This window comes from Medicago sativa, chromosome 8 (assembly GCF_051527215.1).
Source record: "Medicago sativa cultivar Bolivia chromosome 8, Bolivia_mono, whole genome shotgun sequence".
NCBI classification, from domain to species: Eukaryota; Viridiplantae; Streptophyta; class Magnoliopsida; order Fabales; family Fabaceae; genus Medicago; species Medicago sativa.
This window is the reverse complement of record NC_140756.1, coordinates 80,050,099-80,067,242: the sequence shown is the minus strand read 5'-3', so window position 1 is coordinate 80,067,242 and position 17,144 is coordinate 80,050,099. Positions and strand designations below refer to the sequence as shown.

The following is a 17,144-nucleotide window of genomic DNA, read 5'->3' as shown; positions in this document are numbered from 1 at the left end:
GTAAAAGTTGATAAAATGGAACCTCGCTCAATCGTGTCCCTTTAAATAGGTAATCATTATAATTGAAAATAGGTCAGATCGGTTACTAGGGACCTACAACCTAGTCTACATTAGGTTCGGTTCAAACTGTTTTTTTTTATAAAAAAGAAAAAGAAAAGAGAGGAGACAACGACTATTTCAAAAATCGATTTAGCTATAAAGGTCAGAGGGGTTGCATGATTTGATGCCAACATATTTTTCTATGATAGAGCGATGAAGCTTAGTTGAATATTGCATGTGTGAGAAACTGATCACTCAAAAAAATTTCCAACTAACAGTGTGGTTGCCGACATCATCGTGGTTGATAGAGGCAGAAAATTCGAAGTACATATCATCGTAACAACGGAGTGAAACCACTCAAATAACGATGTTATAGATATAACATAAATAATGAAGAAGACAAATAAATAATTTTGATTGACGTCAACTCAACATAAATAACTCTACCCACGTTTATTTTGGTCAAGTAGCCTAGTAATTATAAATTCTTCCTTATGCTAAATAAGTGGAAATCAGGGGTTCGAACATCGTACAACCGTCTCTAACGTTATGCTCAAAGTGACAACTCTATTTACCATTTATTGATGAGTAAATTAAATAAAAATTTGTCCTTTTTTAGATTAAAAAAACAACTCAAAATAAAAAAAAGCATCTTCTCCTTTCATGTATGTTGGTGCCTCGCCGGTAACAACTCACCAGTCACCCCCACTGTTATTTTTTTGGCGGGCAAAGATAGTGTACTTCTTAGAGAAAAAAAAAAGGAGTCAGACACGTGGCTTAACTTGAAGCACGAGATTCACCAAACTACTTTACACACAGCACCGTTTTTTCCGTTTTAAAATTAAAATAGCTGATTCGGATCCATTAATTCTCTCCTCTAAAACTAAAACAAGTCAACTGTTTCTCTTCTTCTCTACTCCTCTCCTTGTTGTGGAATGTAAGTTTTCATTTTCATTTCAACTTTATTTCTTTTCGTCACTTGCATTACACAATATTATATATATATTAGAAATAGAGAAGAGTTGTTTGCAGTACGACTACAAAAATTAATTCATGCATTATAAGTTAATTATTGGCAAAATTACACAAATAGTCCCACAACTTATTTTTAGGTAACGTTTTCGTCCTTTATCTTATTTTTTTTCCCATTTTCGTCCTTTATGTTTTTAAAATGTTTCACTATTACCCTTTAACTAGAATCCGTTGCCCATTCCGTTAAAAAAAAATAAATCTCACGTTAACTTCATCTTCTCCAATGTTACATAGGAGCACAGGAACCATACAAATCAATCCTTGGAATCTATGACATCCTCACACACAAAGTTATTTTATGGTTTCTTCAGTGACCTCGCCTTCAACGAGAATGTTTCTGTAGGATGCATCATGTCGTGCGAACAGTTACGATATTGAATCATCCTCTTTAAAACTGAATCGAAAATCAAATCAACATTATTGTGTCAAAACAAAGCAGAATCGAATCAGAACAGAATCAAATCGTGTTTTACTGTAGCATTGCGTTTCTGGGTTTCCCTCTTCTATTTCAGAATCACAAATCAGTCTTGCAAATTGAATCACAGCATATGCTACTTCCTCCTTCTTCTTTTCTTCTTCCTTCTACGTTTCTGGGTTAAAGGATAGCTAGAAAAGGGTGATAAGAAAGGGTTAAAGGCTAATTAGAAAAAAGGAAAATAATAAGATAAAAGGATAATCTAAATTGTGTGGTTTTTTTTAACAGATGAGTAACAGAAGGGTAACGGTGATAAATTTTAAAAAGATAAAGGATGAAAATGGGAAAAATAAAAGATAAAGGACTAAAATGTTACCTGAAAATAAGTTAAGGGACTATTTATGTAATTTTGCCTTAATTATTAGTAGCATCACAGTCCAGACCTCACTCGAGAGAGAAAACTGAACCGAGAATATTGGCATGATGAATCTTCAAGACACGCCTTCATCTCATGGCTTCCACATGCCAGCAGAATGGGAACCTCACTCTCAGTGTTGGATGGGTTGGCTTGTGAGTATACTCCATAGTACTATTCTCTTCTTCTGATGTTGTTATGGAAATTAACCTTTGTCCTTGCTGTTGTTGCGGGACAGGAACGCGCTGATAATTGGCGTGACAATGCCGTTCATGCTCAACGTGTTTTTGCCAGGGTGGCGGCTGCGATCTCCAGATTCGAGAGAGTAACCGTTTGTGCTAGTTCCTCTCAGGTAAGTTAAACTTGTTAAGTTTTTACTAATTGTTATTGGTTATTTATTTATATTGATCTATGAGAATTTGTTCTGATTATGTGATTTGGTTGGGTTTATGATATCAGTGGGAGAATGCACGGAGTCAGCTTCCAGATAATGTTAGAATTGTCGAGATCAGCGCCAATGATTCTTGGTTTCGTGACATGGGACCTACTGTGAGTTTTTCTGGTCAGTAGTTTGGATTTATAAACATGCATTGTAGATTGTGTTTTTTTTTTATTGTTCATATGGTTTTCTCTTCTTTTTTTTTGTTATTGCTTGTTTTGTTTAACAGTTTGTGGTGAGGAGAGAAACGTCGAAATCTGATGATGTGGAGCATAGGATTGCCGGAATCGACTGGACTTTTAATAGTTGGGGAGGTAAGCACAGCAACAATTTTACATTCATATCTATTAGGATGTGTAATTTGAGGATTGATTAAACAAAAAAACCAATGTGATCCATTGAATTGATTACTGGGTCTTGGACTGGTTGTTGGTTCTTCAACTGATGGACTTTTATACAATGTTTAGGTTTAGAAGATGGATGTTACAGTGATTGGAGTCTCGATGCCCTTGTTAAAAAGAAGGTTAGGCTGGTTATGTCATTCATTATTTCTGTTCTTGCTGTGGTAATGACTTACTAGTTTTGATATTACCACCATATGTTTTCTAGATTTTGGAAGTTGAGAGGATTCCTAGATTTCCGCAATCTATGGTGCTTGAAGGTGGAAGAATCCATGTGGATGGAGAAGGTAAGAGTTAATGCAGTGATTTTCCAGCATGATAGTTATCCAGCTCTTATGATTAAACATCACTGTCCACCTAAATGTAGGTTCAGTGCCGATATATTTATGAACAAGGATAAGTGGCAGTTAGGCAGGATTGTTTTGGATTTGTTATATTTATGAATTGTTGTGCTCTGTTGCCTTCATTTCAATCCATCCTGAAATCAGATCATATATACTCAGATTTACCAGTCTAAACGTGGATCTCCATTCTCCTTACCAAATTGCTTTTGAAATATCTATGTTTTGCTATTTTACTTCAGCAGTCTTTTCTTCCTTCAGGAACATGTATTACCACCGAAGAGTGTCTATTGAACAAGAACAGGAATCCACATTTGAGTAAGAGCCAAATAGAGGACGAACTCAAGGCATATCTTGGAGTCAAGAAGGTTGTATGGTTGCCTCGTGGATTATATGGTATGTAAACTTGACAGATTAAGAATCTTCCTATGAAATGATTGTATTTTTCCTCAATAACATGGAATTAATAACATTGAATTTGGCCTCAACCGTTTTTTGGAAGTATCTGTGAATCAATAACATGGAATTTAGCTTGAATCGTTTTTCATTAGCTAATTTTCTACAAAAAGACACAGGAAGCTAATAGTGTTTTATTTTGTTAGGATGTTTTGACAGCTTTTTCTTTGAGGATCCTTATGTTGGTTTTACTAACTTCATTACAATCTTACTGTTATATCCACACATGTACTCCAACCAAAGTAGTGATTTTAACAGCATAGACTTATCTGCATGTTGAAAATGACTGTGTCAATCTACATGCGTTTAAAGAATTCCCCAAGCTGGAAGACACTTCCAAAGAGACGATCCGGAATAATTGCGATACAAGTTTTAGGTTCAAAGGGGTTTTTAGTTTTTGTATATTCCCTATGTTGTTATTAAGAAGTACAATATGTTGTTTTATATAGGAGATGATGATACAAATGGTCATATTGATAGCATATGCTGTTTTGTGAGGCCTGGTGTGGTTATTCTGTCTTGGACTGATGATAAAACTGATCCTCAGTATGAAAGATCTGAAGAAGCATATTCTTTGCTTTCAAGTGTAACTGATGCTAATGGTAGAAAATTTGAAATTACTAAGCTCCATGTTCCCGGTCCACTATACATGACTGAGAAAGAGGCTGCTGGGGTTTTTCAGGTAAACATCTAAATTTTTGGATCATTCTTTTTCCAGTTAAATTTGTTTCTTAATGATTGAAAATATAATAAAAAAGAAGTAATTTTACAAACCTAATTGCCATCGGAGTGTATATTTGTTACTGAATGGTCACCAGTTGTAGAAGTTTAAAATGTATGGCATATTTGAGGTTGTTCTTTTCTTTGTGGCCAGATGATTTGAAATTTTTCAAATCGCAGCAGGCCCTATAATCATCAATACCAAGTTTAACTGTTGGTTGTACCGATGACGTAAAACATATATCATTGAATTTGATACCACATGGAAAACTATATAGGTAGGCCTAAGTGTTTTTTGGTGTCCACATGGAAGGATTCATATGAAGAGTCCATACATTTGTTTTGGTTGTCTTGCATAGTTTCGTTTTTCAAGTATTGGGTATAGTGTGTCTTTAATGAAGTCTGGTTATATGGAAAGCTCAAAGGCCTAGTGGTAACCCTGTGATTACATCTCTAACATAATTTGATAATTAGGTTAATGAATTTCATTTCCAATCAATAAATAAATGAGCCAGTTTTGTTTTCAATAGGATGTAATATCAAGAAGAGTAATTACTAGAAAGTGATATATTGCATATACTACTCAGATTCAGTGCATCCTCTCATTATTTTTCTCTCAACTTATTTAAATTTTCACACTGCAAAAGGAATCAGAAGTTGAATTTAGATTCTATTTAGATATTGAACCTATGTACTGTGGGTAATATATGCTGGGCAGTGCAATCTTCGAAATGGAGTTATAAGCAGCCAGCTATAATTAAGACATGGGTTTTAGATGGAGATTTCAAGCTTCAATTTCTGCTTTCAAAGAACAAAGCGAGAACAAATTAAATATTGCCAATACTTCAGTAGTTGCAATCAAGTATATTTTAAAGATATTCTAACAATGACTATCCTGCAACTCATTATATCAAAAATTATATGTTGAACTTGGAGCAAGGTTGATTCATAGTATGGTTAAGAGTGGATAGTCTGTTTATTACGTTCCTGAGTAATAAGTTATTCATGCAACTACACAATATAAACCTTTGTCAGATGTTCTGGTTTAATTCTGTATTTTTCAGGCTGATGAGGCCAAGCCAAGACTTCCCGGTACTAGGCTTGCTGCTTCCTATGTAAACTTTTACATTGCAAATGGTGCTATCATTGCTCCACAATTTGGAGATAAAAAGTGGGATGATGAAGCTATCCGAGTTCTGTCTATGGCTTTCCCTCATCATGAAGTGAGTAATTTTTTGTTGTTGTAAACAATTGATTGTTGAACTACTCTTTTTCAGTTGAAGAATTGTTCTGACTGCGATATGGTAATTTTTCAATAATATGTATTGCTTGCACTAACCACTGCAGTTAGTAGAGATCAAGGAATATTTCTGAATGAGTTATATTTCTGAGTGATGAGGTTTGTGTTGTGGCCGATGATATGTGGCTCAAACTATTGTTGTTTTTCTAAAGATAGCTTAGAGCTAATGCTATCAATCATCATGATACATTTTTGCATTGATTCTTTATAAATCAAACCTTGTTTCTTATGCAACCAAATCATCTTGAATAACCGGTGCATTAGACATTGAATAGTTTTCCACAAAAACTGGCAAATATATATCATCGTAGTAGTTTTATTATAGTACTACGTTTAGGGATGATCTATGGTTGCTGAGTCAGGTTTATGCCCCGTCAACTTTTTGTACTTTCTTTTTATTTATTATATTTTCCTTTGCTTAAAAAATAATAATATTATAGTACTAAATTGTATCTTTACTCTAGTATTTCACAAGTAGTTTATGAACTGTTACATTTAGGTATCATTTTTGAGTTGTTTTGGATACTGAATGACATTTTATAATGTTTGCTGGTTCCTAGGTTGTAGGAATTGAAGGTTCCAGGGAGATTGTTTTGTCCGGTGGAAATATACATTGCATCACTCAGCAACAACCAGCCATTTAGAGATACTCTCTCAACAACGCTGATATGTATTTTATTATTAGATAATTTTTTTAGTATGATCGACTAATTGCTCGATTCGCTCCTTTTAAGCAAGTACGCTGATATTCAAATACAATAGTTGCATTGAAGTGTCTGCAAACAAATGGAAAACCATTGAAAATAAAACAATTGATATTTAAATTGTGAAAACATGGCTTATTCTCATGAATGATTGGATAGTGCTTACATACTAAGAGTTTGTTTGGGATTTTTGAGAGAAAAGGAGGAGGACTCTGAGGATCAAGGAAGAATTTAGTATAGAGTTTTGTGTGTAACCTAATATCAGTTATTATTTACTTGACTATGTCTTCAAAATTTCCTTGAAAATTGTTATAAACTTCACTTACTACTCAATTATCTCTATGCCCATCACATTAATTGTGCAATTGTTAAGTTTCAAAGTTAGTCAGCTACAAAGGTTAAAATATGGGATGTGATGTCCAAACTTTGATCTGGCAATTGCCAAGTTACAAGAGGAAACATAAAACCAACATTCTCCCACTCAGTCCATACATCCACAATAGTAAGCAATATAATAGTAATGTTTATTGTTTCTTGATTGATATATAGGCAGAATTTCAATAACAATATAAGCACGAACACGAAGAAGCAAAGAGCTTCAATAAAAGGAAATTAATAGAAAACTTATTTATAACAAAACAACCTCTGATATTGTGAAATTCGTATAAAAATATTATATGGTGGGATAAGAAGCATGTGAGCAATGCCACACTGACCTCCTGGTTCACTACTTTCCCTCAACAACTTCATGTAACCTTCTTCACCCCAAGAATTTTTAATCAACCAATACTTAGTTCCATCTTCACTTACACCGTAACCAACTGCAGCAACTGCATGGTTCATTGATTGTCCACATGTTCCTGAATAAACATCTCCCATGTAATGTTGAAATTCATCACCGACTTCAATGCCAACTGATACTGGTTGATGTGCTACAGCTTGTAGTAGTTGTTGTTCATCATTGGCAGGTCCGTCTACAAAATTTGTTATTTGAGCTGCGAACTTCATTTGATCATTTAATTGGCATGTCTGACTACCTTCTTGGTATGGATGATCTGTCTCACTAACAATATCTTGGGTTTGTATTATATATTTGAAGGAAATATCCATATTACCTCCACCACACCCATAGTTCTGTTCATCACAGTCAACCAATTGTTGCTCTGATAATGAGATCACCTCACCAGTGTTGATTTTCACAGCACCTTCTACAGCAGCCACGACTGAAAATGCCCAACAACATTCTACAAAACATATGGAATAATATCATACTGATATGCTTATTTTTTTTTTTTTTTGAAGAAACTAATCGAAATATATTAAAGATACTGATATGCTTATTCTTAAATTCAATTTTTCTTTGTAAGACAAGTCACTTTTCATAAAGTCACATGTAATTATTGTATATTAAAGATACTGATATGCTTATTCTTAAATTCAATTTTTCTATGTAAGACAAGTCACTTTTCATAAAGTCACATGTAATTATTGTGGTTCCTTAATATTAAAATCTAACTTTTTATCTCAACAAAAGAACAAATGTTAAAATCATCCAGCACAAACACTAATCGAATTAGGTGTCACTGTATCTGACACACATCTATTTTGACACCCATAAAATGAGACCCATGACTGACAACATCGACTAGTGTCCCCCAAAAAATATTTTTCTTTTCTTTGACACTCAATATACGTTTTGTGAGCAGTTAGACACATACACAATAATTATTTAGTATGAAGGAAGAATTTAGGGAAATGAAAGGGTGAGAGAGGTTCTCCTATCTTTCCCGGGAAATACTTGGGTGCCATTAATGGCACCGTGCCATTACATCCTGGCCATTGATGGCACCCAAACATTGTGGATGTGTGTGTGTGTGTGGTGGAGATCTAATGGCATGGTGCCATTAATGGCACCAAAGTGCCACCCATCTTTCCCATACCCCTCATTCCCTCGAAAGTCCTTCTATTTTCTCCCAAATCTCAAAATTCCCAAAGAAAGTCTAAATATTAAATCCCAACAAATTTATCTTGCTAGCAGTGGCGGAGCCACTTACAGCCTTGTATGGGCATGTGCCTACACTATTAATTTCAATTTTGTATTTAATAGTGTTAAAGCAGCTGTATGCCCCCATTACTAAGTAAACGAAAATACTTATCTTACCAAACTAAAATTAGTCGAGTTATTTAATATCTTATGATAAATTGAACAATAAATCATAATATTTCAATGCAATCTTATTTAGATTTTATGATTGTATACTGATAGTTGCATTATTTTTAAGTCAATGACTTCTACTTTGTATTTACGAAAATGTAAATACATTAATATTTGATAAGAGTGGTTTTGTAAAAGTGTATTTACTTCTCTTTTATTTATATATTTTTTCGGTCCTTTTTATAAGAAATAAAATACATAAACTAGGTCTTTTTTATAAGAAACAAAATACATAAACCATCAAGACAAGACCAATGAAAAATATTGAAAATAGTTATTTTTCATTCAATAATCCTATAAATTTAAACTGATTCCATGGATACCCCTATTTTTTATTGTTGATAGACGAAATGACAAGAGTCATTGCACAAACAAGTAAATGAGCCAAAATTCGAACCCCAATCACAGCGTCCAGACTATCAATTTCGGCATTTTTTTTGTCAACTGACTTAGGACTTGGGAAATTGATACTCCTATATTAATTACTCTTAATTTCAATAACTAACTTACATCATGTCAGTTTGGACTCCACTTATCAGCATCCTTCTATCCCCATGCCCAGTTTACACCATCAGAGACTGAGAAATTGTCATAATCTCCATCAAAATCAGCTAATCAAAAGAGGACCAAAAGTTAGGGGGTCAAAATATCCATTTTTTTTAAAGGGGGCCAAAAATCGCAACTTTTTGAAACATAGGGGGTGACAAGTGCATTTAAGCCAAAATATTAACACTCTTGTTTTTTTTAAAAAAAAAAAAAGATTGGAGAAAGTATAATTGTAGATGCTTATTTATTTATTTTTTTTGGTCAGGTAGCCTAGTGGCTAGAATTCACCTTACAAGGTGAATAAATGGGGTGTCCGGTGTTCGAACCCCGGCCCCTGCATATAATAATGCATTGTCCTACCAACTGAGCTATGCTCACGGGACTGTAGATGCTTATTTTACCTTCATCTTAAAGAAACCTAAATAATAAGTTTTCATTTTTTGGTAAAATAATAATTGAAAATTGTTGTTGACACATTTGGTTAGGCTAAAAAAACACATGTAAAAGACGAAAATACACCTCGGTAGTTAACTGCCGAGGAAAAATAAAACCGGCTGTAGTTAACTACCGATGAAAACATCGGCAAGAAATCTAATTTAATCCTTCGGCACTTAAGTGCCGTGGAAATCATGCATTTGTTTTATTTATTGTTTTATTTTAATAGAGACAAAGAACACCCCACCAAACCTTGCTTCTTCTTCTTCTTCTTCTTCTTCTTCCAACAACATGCTAATAGTCCCTCTAGGCCCCATCAACACAATCAGGATCACCATCAGGAAAAACAAATGGGGTTTCCTTAAATCAATCAAAGGTTGTTTCTTTGCAAGATTTTGGAAGAGAACAACATGGAAGGGTTGTTATTTTGTGCACCGTGAGATCATGCCAATAAGCCAATTATATGAAAATAGTTCTTCAAGTGTAGAATGGATTTAAAAATTCAATTGAAATGTTTAAAGAAATTTCCAGAATCAGAATAAGAAAAAAATTCAATTGAAAATAACTCTAAAATTAATGTGGATAAAACCCATCTTATGAAATTTTAAAACACAATGATGTTTAATTTTCTTCAATTGATAAAGCTGAAAGATGATGAAAACGCAGTTTGTTGTTTTAACACAAAGCTGGAATCAGAGATACATCAAGAAGCCAATAACGGTTACGGTATTACCCATATCTGGATGACATTGTTTGGCTTAAAAAACAATGATTCATTGTATTAGATTAAGCCAATATGTGTTTTGTCTAATACTTTAGATTAATTTTTTTTTTTTATGTTCTGTAAAACTTTAATGGTTCAGATGCAAGCCATTAAAAATACTCTCAGAAGCAAAGACATGGGATGAACAATGATGATTTGTATTTAGTGCTTTTGTGATTTCCACGGCACTTAAGTGCCGAAGGATTAAATTAGATTTCGGCAGTTAACTACCGAGATTTTCCTCGGTAGTTAACTGCAGCCGGTTTTATTTTTTTCGGCAGTTAACTACCGAGGGGTATTTTCGTCTTTTACATGTGTTTTTCAGCCTAACCGAATGTGTCAACAACAATTTTCATAATAATTTTAGTGTTACGGTATATGATGAATCTTATCCCACAATCTAAAATTTCTGGCTCCATCATTTGCTACTTATCATTTTTCGTTTGTCATACCAAGTCTACCATCACTTTATTTTTTATGTTTTCCATTCCAATTTTCAGATTATATTCAGTCTCACTATCCATCTCTATATAACTTGCATTTTTCGTTTGGAGAAAGTAATCGATGGTTGAAAGTGTGTGAAAACTAGAACCACTGGCCGATATTGATGTGACTGCATGGAGCAGTGAGAGTAGTCAATCCATGTCCCTTAAAATATAACGGTAAAAATTAGTATAAATTAAGTTAAATCATCATCTTAAGAAAATGCGATGATAATTATTACGAATAACCATCTAGAAGTCCTAGTTCAACTGGCAAATGTCGAAATTGCAAGGCCGGACGTCGTAACTTGGGTTCGAACCCGGGACCTCACAGTTGTGTATGAGTTTAAATTCAATGGATTTACCACTTCATTTAAGACAAAAAAAAAATTATTACGAATAACCGACTCGCGAAAGCATTACGATGCAAAACTGACTAGGTGACACAATATCCATGCCATAGCCAATGAATTTTTCGGTCAATAGAGAAGTTTATTTTTTACTACATGAAATTGGTATGAAGTTTCCACTGTTATGTCTAATCTCGATCAATAAAAGATTTAATTGGTTGACTAAAAATTGTGACTTTTTTATGAGTGAAACCACAATGATATTTAACATAGCTCATTAAAGAAAATATCGACTGCCATTCCAATTTGGAGGTTGAAAATCGCAATTGACCTAGCCGAGGATTTCTTTTTATGCCCCATCAATATCTCTTTGTGCTGATAATTATCTATCGAATGTGTTAAAATAAAAAAAATCATTTAGGAGTTATCTCTCGAATTTTTTAGCATTCCCAGAAGACATTGAGGGGCCTAAAAAGAACTATTCGCCAAAAATGGAGGTCAAATTTGACGACCCAAGCCATTTTGTACCTCACTTGTTATTTATATATGACTTTGGACCTTTGTATTGACTTGAAGGCGATATTGGATAAAATTTAAATGTCTTCTTGATTGAATTTTCGGAGGAGTCAAAATTGATTATAGATTTGAGAAATTGATTTTAACAGGTTTGATTGACTTATGTTGTGTGTGTTTGTGCGGTGCACCAAGCACATACACACGTTTTGCTTAAAGCTAGTATTTTGAACTTCATAAAAATCAAGGTGATTGAGCATTGAAACACGATATTTTTGTTCCCACCACCAGGCCAAACAACCTATTAGATACTCCCTCCGTCCCATAATACATGACACACTTGACTCTATTACGCATGTCAATGCATAATTTTGAGCTTAAATATATTGAATAATATATTAGAAAATTTATAAAAATTTGATATTTTAAAAATATTCATCGAGACGAAGCTAACGAAATTTTATATGATATTATTTATCTTTGTATATTAGTAGAAAAATATGGTCAAATAAGTTAAGGCAAAATTGCAGCAAATTTTTAAATGGATCATCTATTACAGGATGAAGGGAGTAGAATTGACTTTGTCTTTCGTAATTAATTATGAGTTGAAACTAATTAATTATGAAAGATAACAAAGACATACACCCTCCGGTCACAAATATAAGCAAAAATTCATGTTTTAGATTCATTCAATAAATGATGTATGTGGTCTTTATTGTAGACAACATACATCATTTATTGAATGAATCTAAAATATGGATTTTTGCTTATATTTATGACCGGAGGGTGTAACCAAGATACAATTAAATCGGACATCGAGTTTTGGTTATCCTCTTATTACTCGCTCGGGTCCCAATAGTGTCTACACTGTCACAAAGTCAACCACTGAACCCATGAAAAAATAATTTGGCAAATCTAAAAAAAAAAAAAAAAAGGGGGCAAAAATAAACAGTAGACACACACATGTGTTTGGTTGAAAATCGAGCGATCCAAGAAAGGAGGTCGTACCGTATCGTAATAAATAAAAATGAAGTGAGATTCAATCAGAACGAACTCATTACATTACTCAACCGACGACGTGAAATCAGGTCTTTGAAAATCACTTTTTGGACACCTAATTTCAGTGCCAAACATATTTCATATACAAAACGCAAACAGAGTGAGAAATAGAGGATCTGAAGAAGAAAAATGGGTTGCTCATTCTCCGGTTTAAATGCATTATATGATTCTGTGAACGGAGGTGGTGATGTTTGGATCAACGAGAATCGATTCCGCATCCTGAGGCAGCTCGGAGAAGGTGGCTTTGCTTACGTTTATCTCGTTAAGGAAGCTCCTAATGACTCTGCTACCGGTGGTCTCGCTAATAAGCTCAAAGACTCTTCTCATCTCGCAGGTTCGATTCCTTTCGATCCATTTTTAATTGTTAAGATGTGTCATAGCCTGATCTATGTCATTTGTTGAATTTTTTTACTCGATCTGTGATTGCATTGAAATTAAGATATGTTTTGATTTTCCGATCCGGTGAAGCTGAATTTTCATTTGTGTTTCTGTTGTGTTGCATTGCATGCTCTTGTTATTGCGTTTTATGGTGAAGTGATTTTGTGATTAGACTCGGTAAAGCTCGTGTTGGTTGCTTTGATGATGCTAATTGATAACAGAAGTTCTGTTTTGTTAATCGATTTATCGAGTTTGAGCTTAATTTTGATAATAAGTGGTGAAAAAAAAATTCCATTTTGCTGTAGTAACCAAGAGTAAAAGCTTTTTATGTAAACTGCTTTTTGTTTTTAAATGAATATAGATGGCAATGTGTTATTCCGTGGATCTCTGTGTGCGTGTGCGCGCGCGATTGTTTTGGCGAGCATTTAGCAATTTTGAATTGAAATTGGAATTGATTTGTTATAGTCTTAGTTAAAATTGAGTTTGAAGTCAAGTGATTTATGTTTGAATGTTTTGGCTTTGAAATCAACTTTGATATGTAAAATTTTCAATTTTCCCCAAAAGCTACTTTTCATCACTTCTAGTCAAACCAAGGTTTCGAAAGATGTTTGGTTTCACTTCCAAAGGAGTCAAAATTACTGACATGTTTGGTTACTTTTGAGTAGAATCAATTTTGTCTCCAAAATTGATTCTACTTAACGATATGATTTTTAGCTTTTGATTCTAGAATTGATTTTTACACACAAATTTATAGTTCACCTCACTTTTACATGAATGAATCCAAACCATGTCACTTTACATTTTACTCACTTTTAGTCAGAGTCAATTTTACAAAATCAATTCACTCAAAATCAATTTTTGTCACCGCAGAACCAAACATACACACAAAAGATCAATTCTGATGGTTTCCACTGTGAAATCAAACACACACACACTAATAGATCAACTATACTGTCTCTTATCTGCAGATGATGGATCTTATGCTATGAAAAAGGTCCTCATTCAGAACAACGAGCAGCTGGAGTTGGTCAGGGAGGAGATCCGCGTCTCTTCACTGTTTAGTCACCCCAATCTCCTCCCACTTCTTGATCATGCAATCATATCTGTTAAGGTGAAGTAGTAATTAATTGCAACCAACACTTACACCTTTCCTGCTTAGCTCGGCATGCTTTTGTGATTGTACGATGATGTAGAATGTGTCCCTTTTGTTGGCAGCCTACTCAAGAAACATCTTGGACCCATGAAGCGTACTTGTTATTTCCAGTTCATTTGGATGGAACATTGCTAGACAATGCCAAAACAATGAAAGCCAAGAAGGAACACTATTCCACCTCAGATGTTCTTCAAATATTTCGGCAGGTAAAAAGGACAGTATTTTTATTATGCATTTTACTTATAATATCTTTTTTCATCAGGGGAGGGCGACTAGGGACCTGAAGCATCACTTTTGCAATTCAACATTTATTATCTGCCGTTTAGACCTTATTATAGTCATTCTTGGTTGTCACACACAAATTAGTATCATGCAAGTAATTCATGACATGAGACTTGGGTTATTGCTGCCTTGAGAATCATTTGTACAAAAAGAATGGATTTCTCTGGTCTTATTTCAGCTTTTAGTTTCCATCTTCTTTTTGAGATTTTAGTTCTACTATCAATTTGAAGTGACAAAAATTGTTTTATGATAAGACCCTTTTAACCTCGTAAAATCAACTCAACAGCTTTGTGCAGGACTAAAGCACATGCACAATTTAGATCCTCCTTATGCTCACAATGATGTCAAACCTGGTAATGTTCTCATAACACACAGAAAAGGACAACCACCACTGGCCATACTGATGGATTTTGGCAGTGCTCGTCCCGCAAGGAAGAAGATTAGCTCCAGATCAGAGGCACTCCAGTTGCAGGTGATTCATTCTTCCTTTTTTTTAGTGTTTGTAAATAAAAACTTTCTACTGCTTTAATATTTTAGAACTTCCACTTGCAGAACTGGTTTCTGTGACACAGCACAAAAATGTGTGGTGCTTATAACTATATCACATTTTGGATGTCTTTGTGATTCTTTTGCTCCATTTGTATTATGTGAAATTGTATTGCCTAATGTGGTAGGTGCATATGCATCATCAAGGTGATAATAGATTTTGTATTTCTTAATTTACATTACCTGGTCTTACATTCCATTTAAAACTAAATTTCTTTGCTTGTAATTTCTTTTTGGCAATACTAGTTCTTCTGATAGTTTTTCCAGTTTCGTGTAGATTTTAAAAATATGAAAAAGAAAAGCTTCTTTTCGGTCATCTAGCTTGGATTTTCTGACCTGGTGTTTGCCACTTGTCTTGCTATGTAGGAATGGGCATCTGAACATGTCTCTGCTCCTTTCCGAGCCCCTGAGCTGTGGGATTGCCCAAGCCATGCTGATATAGACGAGAGGACTGACGTTTGGTCACTAGGATGCACATTATATGCAATAATGTGAGGATTAATTCTTCTTTTGTAATTATGTTAATTTGATGTTTACATTTTATATCAAGTGTGCCTTCATAACCACATTTTGGTCCTCAACTCCTCATATGTGCCATGCACTTGATCTAAACCCTTAATGTGCATATTGATCCTGCAAGTTAGCAATGGATTGAAATTTAGGTTGTATATTTCAATTATCAAAGCTACTATGTCATCATCCCCTGCTAGTATTGTTTTTCATATATTTGGTATATGTTGTTCACATGTCTGTGTGTGAGGAAGTGCTTATCAAGTTTCAAACTAGTTTGTCTTTACAATTTAGAAACAACATTTGAGAGTTTTATTTATTTGTTTCTTTAGTGTAGCCTATAAAATAAGAGAAAGGAAGGGTTTTTTTTGCCCTGACCAAAATGTTCTTGTAGATGAGATGTCAAGAGGGCTGAGCTCTGGAGAGGGGAAAGTGACCAAGTCCTACTAAAGAGCCAGAGTCACTAATTCAAATTGTGAAATGTTTGTGTGATAAAAAGTTAGAAATCACATTAAACATCAATACTATTTTTGAATTTTGAGTAATGTTTACTGATGCCCATGCTATTGGATCACTATGCATATATTATTGTTTTGGGGTAATGCTCATATCAAAACTTGTTTGCTAGTCCACGTGAATAAAATCCAATAGCTTTGTATAGAAGTTTGACCGTGTTTTCTTGACTCTTGAGGGCCTCTCCCTTGGAATTATTGCTTGATTTAGCACTCAACAGAAATCCAATAGAGTTGGGATAATTTTTATTTACTCTTTCAAGTATTAGCAAAGTCAACAAACTACTTCCATCAGTACCATCAAATAACTCTTGCTTGAAAACAACTATCCGGTGTTAGAAACATATCTTGTCAGCTTTAGTACAGATGTGTTTGATTCTTTATTAATTCATGTGGCTAAAATTTTCAGGTATGGGGTATCTCCGTTTGAATATGCACTTGGAGAGTCTGGTGGAAGCCTGCAACTGGCTATTGTAAATGCTCAGGTCAAATGGCCAGCTGGACTTAAACCTTCATATCCAGAAGCTCTTCATCAGTTCGTGTCATGGATGCTTCAGCCCCAAGCTGCTATGAGGCCCCGGATAGACGATATCATTATCCATGTTGATAAGTTGATTGCAAAGTTCTCTCAATGAGTTATCATCGTAGGGAACAGTGTGGCATGGTCACATTTAAAGAACTCATGTGCAATTGTGCATTTACCGTCCAGTTATATATCTAAAAGCAGTAATAGTTCATCGCCCCACAGAGTTAAACGTATCTGTATCTTTTTTTTTTCTTTTCGTTTTTGGTGTTAGTCTAGATAGTAGGGCGTTGGGTTTATTAAAGAATTGTTTGTCATTTTCACATAATTTTGTCTCTTGTAATTTATGAAATGGCCAATCTCCCTGTGTCTTCCTCAGATTTTATGCGCATAAATGGGATATAATTATTTATTCATTGTTCTTTGTTCATATTTTGATCACCTGGTGATCGTCTCTATGTTCATTGATTCATTTTTATCAGTATCACTGCATTATTGTAGCTCCTTACGAGGAGCACCAATACACATGTCTAGTATATCTCTATCAATCTCATCTACCATTAAACCATCTTCTCTGGCTGAACTCGGATGTATTCAATCTTGTGTAGCATCTAC

General features: G+C 34.3%; 2 protein-coding genes and 1 pseudogene across 2 annotated transcripts; 2 read left to right on the top strand and 1 right to left on the bottom strand.

Moving 5' to 3' along the window:
* The first annotated feature begins 905 nt into the window (after window positions 1-905).
* LOC146902039 (agmatine deiminase-like) lies at window positions 906-6,391 on the top strand. The gene is made up of 11 exons (XM_085736018.1): window positions 906-976; window positions 1,923-2,056; window positions 2,140-2,253; window positions 2,361-2,450; window positions 2,570-2,654; window positions 2,808-2,863; window positions 2,950-3,028; window positions 3,344-3,478; window positions 3,988-4,220; window positions 5,323-5,481; window positions 6,119-6,391. Exons 2-11 carry the CDS (start codon window positions 1,967-1,969, stop codon window positions 6,200-6,202), a joined length of 1,125 nt encoding a protein of 374 aa, XP_085592144.1. The 5' UTR covers window positions 906-976; window positions 1,923-1,966; the 3' UTR covers window positions 6,203-6,391.
* Window positions 6,392-6,935: 544 nt separating this feature from the next.
* On the bottom strand, window positions 6,936-7,892 carry LOC146902038 (senescence-specific cysteine protease SAG12 pseudogene; annotated as a pseudogene).
* Window positions 7,893-12,616: 4,724 nt separating this feature from the next.
* PK3 (serine/threonine protein kinase 3) lies at window positions 12,617-16,945 on the top strand. Its single transcript, XM_085734257.1, has 6 exons — window positions 12,617-12,959; window positions 13,972-14,114; window positions 14,219-14,362; window positions 14,725-14,910; window positions 15,351-15,475; window positions 16,416-16,945. The coding sequence occupies exons 1-6, from the start codon at window positions 12,755-12,757 to the stop codon at window positions 16,639-16,641; spliced, it is 1,029 nt and encodes a 342-aa protein (XP_085590383.1). The 5' UTR covers window positions 12,617-12,754; the 3' UTR covers window positions 16,642-16,945.
* Window positions 16,946-17,144: the final 199 nt, after the last annotated feature.